This window comes from Cavia porcellus, unplaced genomic scaffold, assembly GCF_034190915.1.
Source record: "Cavia porcellus strain 051 isolate PalLab524CR breed Dunkin Hartley unplaced genomic scaffold, mCavPor4.1 scaffold_23, whole genome shotgun sequence".
Classification (NCBI taxonomy): domain Eukaryota; kingdom Metazoa; phylum Chordata; class Mammalia; order Rodentia; family Caviidae; genus Cavia; species Cavia porcellus.
Window position 1 is genome coordinate 30065969 of NW_026947506.1, and position 10869 is coordinate 30076837.

At 47.4% G+C, this 10869-nt stretch overlaps 1 protein-coding gene across 1 annotated transcript in view; it reads left to right on the forward strand.

The window, feature by feature from the left end:
* Dnaaf5 (dynein axonemal assembly factor 5) overlaps positions 1-8538 on the forward strand; it is a 49508-nt gene extending 40970 nt beyond the window's left edge. The window contains exons 11-13 of the mRNA XM_013152640.3: positions 578-734; positions 3478-3669; positions 7667-8538. Coding sequence (XP_013008094.2) covers positions 578-734; positions 3478-3669; positions 7667-7803 — 486 coding nt within the window. The 3' untranslated portion in view covers positions 7804-8538. The remainder of the gene's footprint in view (positions 1-577; positions 735-3477; positions 3670-7666) is intronic.
* The last annotated feature ends 2331 nt before the right edge of the window (positions 8539-10869 follow it).

The following is a 10869-nucleotide window of genomic DNA, read 5'->3' on the forward strand; positions in this document are numbered from 1 at the left end:
CAGTCCTGGCTGGCTTCAGCCTCCTGAGTGCTGGGATTATAGGTTTGCACCACCATGCCCAGCCTTTAGGTTTACATATTGAATATTCTTTACAAGCCTAAGAATGTAATCATAGGATCTACCAAGGAGGCCAGGTCTCTGCCTTGCATGTTGCTTCTTCTTGTGTCCAGCCAGTGCAGGGAATCAGGAAGCAGTGGAAACAGCTTCTGCCTTGAGGTTGTGCATTGTGCGCAGCAGCTGGAGAAGCCTTTTAGCCAGGCCCTGCGGTGTGTGAGCGCCCCCTCCTGGCCCATGGAAGCGTTGCTGCTCTAAGGCGCCCCTGGACACCCACAGTGCAGCACTGTAGGAGGCAGGACTGAGCCTTCTAGAAGGGATTGGGAATCATTGGTTACTAGAAATCCACAGACCAAGTTAAACAAAAATTATCAAACTATATAAAAATCCAGATTCTAGCATCCTTTGTACAACGTTGACAGCATCATTTCCAACTGTACTGTACTCATGTCAGCTGAGCCCCTCCTTCCTGGCAGTCAGAGCAGAGCTGCCAGCACCTTCTCACACACACTTACGGTTCCAGGTGCAGGACGTGCAGGATGCATTGCTGCCGCGGGTCCTGGCCACCCTGGAAGAAGACCTGCAGACCGCCCGGCTCATCTCCTGTCGTATCATTAACATATTTTTAAAGACCTCTGGGGATGTTATAGATCCAGATAAATTCATCAAGATTTATCCTGGTAAGACATTTTTGTTGATCAAGCCATGTATATGTGTTTATATTTGAGTGACTTCTTTTACAGCAAAAAAACAGAAAATGTTATGTTTTGTCTTGTGGTCATGTTGATACTACAAGTCCAGAAACAGCAATGACAGATAAAACATTAAACAAATAGCAAAACCCAGGGTGAATGCGCTGGACCAAAGCCCCATTCCCACTCAGAGGGGGAACGTAGCCAGACCCCAGTGTAAAAATAAGGTCTAGGGGGAGACTTCTGTGCCTGGCCTGCTAGAGCAGGTGCCTGCCCTACAGTTGGGCCTGTGAGAGGGAGGGAAGATGGGGCCATGCCCCTGGCTCAGGCCTAGGCCCTCACTGCCCTGTGTCTGCCTTTGGAATCAGAGCATCACACAAACCCTAGATAGAGACAAGTCAGGAGTGGGAGGAGACGAGGCATCAGTTAGAAGCCACTAAGAAAACACATGCTGAGCTGAATATCGAATGCAGAGAAGGAATATCAGTCACTCGGGTGAGCTGCCTGAAAACATACCGAAATCGCAGCGCCTTAAAAGGGGGCAGATGAATGAGCCCAGCCCGGCAGCTCTGCAGAAGAGGGAAGCAACACAGGACGTTCTCTCTTCAGACCTCAGAAAATGAAAATAACTTCCACTAAAAGAAGCTGAGAAACCAAGTGGAAAACAGGAATAGAGAATAGACAAGTAGACATACGGAGAACCAACTGGGTGTTGTAGAAAGATGCCTGCCAATGACCCAGGCGCCACAGGCACTGACCTGAGGAAGAGAGTTGCCCGAGGGACACATCCGAGGCAGGGGGGCAAGACCTGCACATTGTCCTGCTCATCTCATGAATCGGGAAGTGAGTACCTGCCGGGTTTCCCACGGATGGTTTTCATGATTCCTGGGAGTAAACAGCTCTGGGATTTACAGCCGGGTGTACATGGTTGAGCACTGAAATTAGCAAATTGAAAGGTTTTACTTCCCTAAAAAACAGCTCTTCCAAAGAAGATGAAATGTAGAGAAGGTGAGGTGTGAGTGGTAAAGGAGGACAGAGGCAGCATTGGAAACCAGGGAGATACAGAATCACCCAGGACCAAAGACAGATAAAGACTCTCAGATCCAACGTGTGGAACAACCATGAGCAGGAAATTTCCTCCCAAAGAAACCGGAAGTCCAGGTTTTGGTGGATTTGGGGTTTTCTTGGAGTGAGAGGAGTTGGGGATATTTTTGTAGTCACATTTTTTTCCTGCCTATAGTCCCTATGGTTCTGTGTTCAAATGAGTTCATCCAGAGTGAGTTGTTGGCTGCCAGGGTGAGTTGGGGCATTGTTCACTGTTCGCAGTGGAAGCCGGCAAGAAGATGGCACATTATTGGGGCATTTGCCTGTAGCTTACTGCAGGTGTGGCTGTATTCATGACAAAAGAATCCCTCATAAGTCCCTGTACTTCTTGGTGCCAGTTCTGTGCTCCTGGAAAAGCCATTGCAGATGAGCGCAGGCACCTCTGGGGCTCCCTGGGACCAACTGTAGTTACAGGGACAGCAGCATGAATCCAGCACGAGGCATCAAACCCAGCAGAACTGCAGCTGCTCACGAAAGCACCGTGGCTGACCAGGGAGGACTTCAGGCAGCTTTTCTGTCCAGAATTGGAGTTGGCATCGTCCAGAATTGGAGTTGGCATCACTATCATAAATTAATTCCAGCAGTGGCCTGGGTGCCCGTGCACCAGGAGGGAGACACCTCAACACTCTGATGTTAATGAGTTGGCTGACCTTTCTCAAGGTTTCATTCTGGCTCAGTTCTGACATGTGGGTGTTGATATGCCTGCCTCAGTGCTGCTGGTCATACATGTGGTCATACATGTGGTACTCAACAGTGTTGCCCAAGGTGACTCCCACTTTGATGTATAAATATGTATCCTTCATTCCTTATACAACCAGAGCCCAGCACCTTTTGGAGCTGGTAGGTGTCTCTCCTAAGTTGATCCAGCAGGTCCTGTTTGTCCCGAAGCCCTGCCCTGTTGGTGGGACTCCCTGAACTTCAGATTGTTTTTTGTGCCATTCGGTAAGCTCGGAATGGCCTGCTAAGAGATAATGTACCCTCCATGCAGCACACAGGATGAGCGCAACCTGTGTGCAGCTGGGAGCCCTCATGCTGGGGAGGGCAGCCCTGTACCCCTTCACTGCTCAGCTCTTTCCATGCTCATTCATCCTCCAGAGATGGTGGAAGTAGGTGCCGAAGGATTTTATAAGGCCGTGTAGGAAAGCATGAGTTTGATAAGAACTTTAACTGGGTGCAACCTGGTACAACCTGTCATCACAGCAGTCTGGGAGTCTGTGGCAGGAGGTCACAAATTTGAGGCCATCCCCAGCAACTCGGAGAGACTATGAGAAGGCCCTGGGTTTAGTCCCCAGTACAGAGAAATAAAAGGAAAACTGCTCTGATGCAGAAGCAGCACGGCTGGGTCACCAAGTCCCACAGAACAGAATGACAGCAATGAGGCTGTCCTGTCCCCCTGGGCTGCTGCTATTTGGGAAGCTCCTGAGGCCTATGTGTGACTGTGTTCCCTGCCATCTCCCAGGCGAGGGCAGCTGTGGGTGCCAGCTGCATGCCAGTCTCCCTTGAGGCATGGGTCTCCTGGAACTGTGGAACAGTGCTGCCGGGGAGTGAAGATTAGATCCCTGAGCAGGACTCTGTGGGTGAGCTGTCTGCTCTGGAGCTCTGATGCCTGTCTAATCCCTCCCTCCAGAGCTCTTAAAACGCCTGGACGATGTCTCCAATGACGTGCGGATGGCTGCTGCCTCTGCCCTGCTCACCTGGCTGAGATGCATCCAGAGTGCCGACGGCAAGTCATACTATCAAAGCAGCATCCAGTACCTGTACAGGGAGCTCCTCGTTCACCTGGATGACCCCGAGAGTGCCATCCAGGACGCAGTCTTAGGTGAGCTTTCTGATATCTTTGGCAGCCACATTTGAGGGCGATAAGCTTGGTCCATGCTGGGGTCTGCAGTGATGCCACGGTGCTTTTTTCCTTGTGACTCAAGCAGTGATACTTAGCTGTGAAACAGATTTTCCCAAACAAAATAATTAGCAAGGAGACTGGCACTAAATAAATTAATAATAAGTATCCCACTATACTGTGAATGTCTTTGAGATTAAAGGCTGTGGCTTACTAATCTTTGTCGCTTTCACCTAGCATATATCACAATGCCTACCACATAATTGGCATGCAATAAATGTTCTTTAGTGAGTACACAAGGATGAAAAATAAAAATAAATCTAGGTGGCAAAAAAATGTGACACTGCTCTTAAATTTGTACTCATCCCTTTAATGTCTAGCTTGACAGAAGACAACTATATTTCAGTGTTGTTTCTGCATTTAGACAGTTAGGACATGTCTTGGTTACTTTTCTCTTTTGCTGAGACAAAATACCAAACACCCACAAGTTAAGGCAGGAAAGTTTTATTTAACTCGTTGGTAGAGGTTTCAATCCATAAATGACTCCAAGGGTAGCACAGCAGACAGGCATCACAGAGGAGAAATAATTTATAGTGGGCAGAAAGCAACCTTTCTGGACCTTAAACGCTTCTTTCTGCCCCTTTTCTGTGCTATGTAGGCTCCAAAATTAGGGCAGTGCCAAACCAATCAGTGGACTGATTTAGTAATCACACATCCTTAATTTCAGCATCTCACACTCTAGATCCAGCCACATGTTAAAAAGCCCCAGCTATGAGCACATGAGGTTTTGAGGGGACATCTAGACACAAGCCATAACAGAACCTGGGTTTGTTTGAAATAAGTGAAAAAGATCTGGCCCCAGTTCTAGTTTCATATGTGGTTGGAGAAGCAGAGAATATTTTTCAAGCCTCCTTCCATAACTGTGGTGCTGTTTTGATGATGTTTAAGCCAGACTGAACAGGCAGCGGTTTGCTAGAGGTTTTTGTTATATAGACTCTGAAACCACATCAGGAACCTTTCATCCTCCTTACATTAAAATCCACTGGTCCAAGCCAGGTATGGTGGTGCACACCTGTAATCTCAGCACTGAAGAGGCCGAGGCAGGAGGATGAAGTTTGAGGCCAGCCTGGGCTACATAGTGAGTATAAGACCAGCCTGAACTAAATACAAGATCCTGTCTCAAAACAAACCAAAAAAAATCACATATGTTAGCACCAGTCCCCCAAAGAGTCCAGGCTTATGAAAGTGGAGGCAAGTTTTCTGTAATCCTGATACTTCACTCTGAAAGCTTGAATTTCATCACTGACCACAGACACTGCCATTTGTTCTCTGGAGTGACAGACACAATTCATTCCTTTTCTGCCAAAAACTTGCATCTGCACAGCCCAGATTTGTCTATTTTCAGCCATGAGCCATTTTTTCAAGTAAACATGATACTTCGTGCAGGAGCCACCAAGTCACCTCCCAGGCTGGCTGCTGGCCTTGGCACTTGGCGGCAGCAGCTCCCTTCATCATGCTTTCTAGTGACCTCACTGTTAGGCGGTCAGGTGTTTGGGGCCAGGCTGTGATGCCAGTGTCCCTGCTGCCACCAGCATGCAGATGTGGCCAGCCAGGCTGTGTCCTCAATGTTATTATGGACAGACCCCCCCAGGGCCCTAGGAGCACACTTTGAGGACCACTGCTTTGGGTCATGGAGTCAGGGTGTCTGGGAGCGAGTGCCTCAGCAGTGACAGACTGACCAGGCATCTGGACAGTGGCTCTCTCAATAACGGAAAGAAGCTGAGAAATAGAGACCAATTGAAAATGACTGAAAACAGCAGTGGTAACTAATACGGCTCCAAACTTGACTCCTCAGCAGTGTTCACCCTGGCCTAGGGTGCACCCTCACTCCCTCCGTGTGCTGTCCCAGCTCAGCCTCTGCCTGCACTGCTACCGTCCTGTTGTCTCCCCACCTGGGTCCCATAGCCCCAGGTGCTCCCTGCACACTCTTGTTATTTCTTCATCTTTAAAAGGCAGCAGAACACACAAAACTTTGGGCCATTCCCTTCTCCTGAGCCCCCATGTTGAGAGCAGCTCCTGAGCTCAGCATAGAGTCTGTGACTTCCCACTTTCCCTCAGGCAGCACCGGCCCCAGGGGCTGGTCTCCTGCACTCTCCTCTGGCTGCAGAATGTCTGCTCCTGGCCTCTTTCATCTAGGTCTTGAGAGCCCTTTCCCGGACAAAATTCTACTGAGAGCCATCCCTTAGGCCAGTCCCCTGCCTCAACACTGGACAAGCATCCAGGTGCCCGGTGGACAGGCTGAACATCTGATGGGCATCACGGCCTCGCTTCTGGCCCTGTCTGCCCTCCCTGCTCTGTCTTTGGAGTCTCCATGGCTGTCATTTCCCTCCTGACTGAGGTCTCTTTCACATGCTATGGTACAGGTTTTTGTCTCCTGCTGAACCTACAGTAGCTGGCGTGCAGTAGATTTTTGTAACATGTTGAGTGGATCAGCATCAATGAATGTAAAACCTGTCATTCTCTAAGCTAATTCTTTTTTGTTAATACAAAATGTGTCTCCTTGAAAATTGGACCCAAAATCCCCAAGCACTAAGCTATGTGCGCACTCTGTTCTAACGTGCTAATCATTGGTTTGGAAATAAGAGAATACATAATATTTTATAAGCTGTTTAAATGAATTAATGGAATTTGGTCGTCACTGGTTGTCCCATCATTTAGGAAGCATAAATGAGAATGGCAAAGGTGTTTGAACCATGACTGCTTATAGCATTGAATACAGTGCTATTTAAATCATCTAAAAATGACTCTTATGTCCAGATGTTGTTGGTATTAGTTAGGTGAGCATCAGCTGTGGTTAAGAATAAGTATTTCAGATTCATACAAATGTGGTGGTATGTGCGTCTCATCTAATCTCAATGCCTACGTTTGAGGTTGCCTTGATTGAACTGGACTTTTAGTTCATTGTGTGTGATCACCACAGTGCCATGTGATGGGAGAGCTGGAGATCCAGGGAGCTGGACTCTCATCTCAACTTTGCCCCCAACACCTGTCACCTTCAGGCTATAAGATGAAGTGGCCAGGCTGCATGATTCAATTCAATTAAATGCTAAAATAACTTGTTTTTCTGCAGCCCTAGTTGAATGTATAGGCTTAATTTCCCATTATGTTCAGGATGGATGTCTTTCACTCCACCCTTCCTGTAAGGGTGTGGGGAGGGCAGGACAAACAACTATAAAGTGTGACAGTCACACTTCTAATAAGTACATTTCTGTTAATATGTCGTTGAAAATTTCAATGAAACCTTTTTGAAACCTGGCCCGATGAAAGTTTTCAGCAACATTGCATTTTATTTATATTTTTTTGGTAACACTGCATTTTAAAAAGAGTCTACTTGTCCACTTAAAGGTTTCACAGTTACTTAACACAGTTACTTTACTTTTTAAAGTAAATAGTATCCCATTGCCCTCTAGCAAACCGGTAAAATGAGGGGAAGCCCAGAAGGCCAGAGAGACTGAGACCAAGTCAGAGTAGAGAGGGGACACAAAGGTATCTTGGTTGTACTTTCTCCTACCTTTGTTTTTATTCTTCTTTTTTTTTTGGTCTTTTTCCTTTTTATCGGTACCGGGGATTGAACTCACAACTGCCTGCTTGCAAGGCAGGCGCTTATGCCGCTGAGCTAAATCCCCAGCCCCCCTTCCTTTGTTTTTTGGCTCACACACCCACTGCTGTTGTGGCTTGGCTCTTGAGAAGCAACTGCTGTGTGCACAAATGATTCTAAAACAGTTCACTTGTCACCTGCTGCCCTAAGGCCATGTGAGGGATGCCTGTCCCTTGAGCTGCTAAGTGTCTTAAATTCTGTCTATGTCGTAAGTTGGGTCCTAACCCACCAGCGTTGGGCAACTCAGCTAATTTGCATGTAACAGTAAGGCCCATTCATTATCAGCTTCCAGCATTTTCAAAATGTTCCACTGTTTTGCAGAGGTGCTCAAGGAGGGCAGCATGCTGTTCCCAGATCTCCTGGTGCGCGAGACGGAGGCTGTCGTACATAAGCACCGCTCAGCCACGTACTGTGAGCAGCTCCTGCAGCACGTGCAGGCCACTGCAGCCGCACAGTGACCATGTGCCAGCATCCAGCAGCTCTGTGGCCTTGAACCTGTATCTGCAGGGCACACGTGTCGGCAGCCCAGATGCACCACAGCACAAGGAAGGCACCCGAGACACCACCCGCCACTCACCCTCCCGACCGTGCTTCTGGCCAGCAATATCTGAGTGACGTCAATGAGTGGGTTTTGTATTTTTATGTGTCAGAGAGGCCTCCCTATGTGTGTATGTCTGTTGAAGCTAAAACTAAATGTCACCTGCTCCCACACTGTCAGCCAAATCAGCTAGTTTCTCATGTACTCCACAATTCTGTCCTGCTTAAATGCCCTCCAAGAAAGTTCTTAACTATTAAAACAAAAAGTGATTAGAAAAAAAACTTTATCATTCTTTGAGTTCTGGCTCAGACCACCAGGAATTTGAAGGCTTGACTGTTATCACTGAAATCTTACCCATTTAAATACATTGGAACATGGTTATAGTATTTTTAAGTTGCAATGCTGACAGTATTGTGATAGAACATTCAGACCTCATTCTGGTCACTTTCTTAGCAGCAATAAAATAAGATTGTATTTTATTCTCCAGCATGTTCTATATCTAAGTGCCTAAAAGATTGTAAGGGGGATATTGTTTCCTTAAGGCAATATTTATATTAACACAGCAGGAAAGGCTGTTATATTTTTTACTAACCACATATTAATATTTGTGCTCTGATGTTGAGATTTTAATTAAATTATTCAAATTATTTTCCTATTTTTATGACTTGATAATTGACTTTTTTTGGAAACAGCTAATGCTTTCTGAACTTTAGCCCGAGTTACTCCAGCCTCAAGAATTATGAGCCGTGGGCTGAGGCAGTAGCTCAGGTGGATAAAGTGTGTGTTCAGCAGCCACAGGCCCTGCAAACTCCCAGCCCCTAGCACAAAAATGAAAGAATTCTGGGCTACATGGGCTTTGTCCACTATTGCTGGCTGTAATATCTCCTCTGGCCACCAGGTGGCAGGAGCTCCAAATGGGTCAGGGCATCGTGACGTGGTCTTGGCACCTCTAGGGTTTACCTTGAGAAGTGTGGGGTAAAGGGGCAGAGGAGGCCAGCCTTGGGGAGATGCGCCCCTTGCACCATAGCCCAACTGACTGCAGCCCCTGGACACTGAATGTCACCTCTGCCCTTTCCTTGGCTCTGCTGCCCTCAAGCTCCATCCCTGTCCTCAGTGACTGCAGAGATTCAGGAAGCCCTTAGAGAGGGCCTTCCCCAGTACCCTCCATCTTTTGTGTCCCCTGCCGTTTCCTTGAAGGGCCCTTAAGGCCCACCCATGCAGTCCCCACCCTTGTCTGAACCAGTCTACTGGCATCTTTACCTGGAAACTTATTAGAAATGAAGTTAGGCGGCCTCCGCCCAGACCCATCCCTGCCCCAGGTATGAGGGCCCAGACACTGCCATCCATCGGATGGATGGATCCTCGTCTCCGTCTCAGGGACCAAAAGTGAACGGCTGAGATCTTGGCTGAGTGACCAGGCACAGGGACTCGGCACGGGTACTGCAATGGTGTGGGAAGGACCAGCGGTGCCTTGTGGTCTCCATTTATCTCCAGAGGAGCTACTGAGAGAGAACTGTTTGTGGTCAGCAGGTGTGAGAAGGACCCAAACCCGGCCACACCGGAAACAGCGTTAATTCTGTGAAATTCCTGTAAATTCATGCAAGTCAGTTAGCAAATGTTTACAGAGCCCTCTGTGCCGGGCACCAGCTGGTGAAGGAGCAGCTCAGCCCCTGAAGTCTGCCTTAACCGCATTACTGAGCTACAGTTTCTAGACTGTAAAATTCTCCTGTTCTAAGTGGACAGTTCAGGGAGTTTTAATAAATTTGTATTGTTCAGCCATCACCACAGCTATGACCTTCTGTCACCGCCTAGCTCTCTATGCCAATTGCTGTTGATCCTCACTTGCCCTCTAGCCCTGGGAAACTGCCAATCTGCTTTTGGTCTCAGTGGTTTCACCTTTTCTAATATTTCATATATGAAGGGAATCATGCAATCTGTGGCCCCATATGTCCGCCTTTTTTCACTGGGCAGAGTTCTTTTGAGATTGGTTATCCAGCTCAAACTAATTTGTAATTAGAAACCTGACCAACAATGGGTGATGTTCTTCACTCTCCACACACCAGGTTCTTCTACAGAGAGAACCCTAGGTCCAGAATAATGTTCAGGATGTCAAAGAAAGTGGTTGATCAGAAAGGTTTCTTAGCTGGGCATAGTGGTAGACACCTGTAATTCCAGCATTCAGGAGGGTGAGGCCGGAGGATTGTCAAGAGTTTGACACTAGCCTGGGCATCCTAAGCGAATTCAAGGCCAGCCTGCTCGATATAGCGAAACCTTGTCCCCCACCCACCCAAAGAAGTTGTCTTGTTAGGAAACGAAAACAAAAAGACGTGTACAAAAGCATTTGTAGTGACTATATTCAAATCCTAAACTGGAAATAAGCCAAAAATCCACTGACAGTAGTGAACAGATAAGCCATAGTATAGCCACATAGCAGAACAACGCTGCAGTCAGAGGGAACAAATGACTGATACACACTTTGACACGGGTGGTACTCACAGATGTCAGGCTGAACTGGACAAGCCTGATGTGAGAGAACATAGCATATAATTTCTTCTGTGTGGGGTTGCAAAGCTGCCTGCAGTAACTCTACAGTCACAGAATCACTGGTAAATATAAGCATGGAAACTAAGAACTTGGAAAATTAAGGCGAAGGCTGAGTGCCGTGGTACGCTGTCTTCTTACTGTTACTGTTGTTGTTATTGTTGCTGCTGTGTGTGGTATCTTCTTTACCAGAAAGCTTGCATTCTAAAGCTAGATCTTTCTTCCTGACATCGCCTCACTTCCCAGGATTCTCTGAACAGTGCCATCCAGACACGGAGGCATTGCCCATGCGGTGCCGGTCAGGAGAGGCAATCGCTGGATGTTACCTAGGGTCATGGGCTGTCAATACCTTTTCCCTTAAAAGCTTTGAGTCATTTGTAATTTTCAAAGCATTTTCAGAGGCCACAGGCAGTGTTTGTATATCATAGAAGGGAGGCACTTCAGG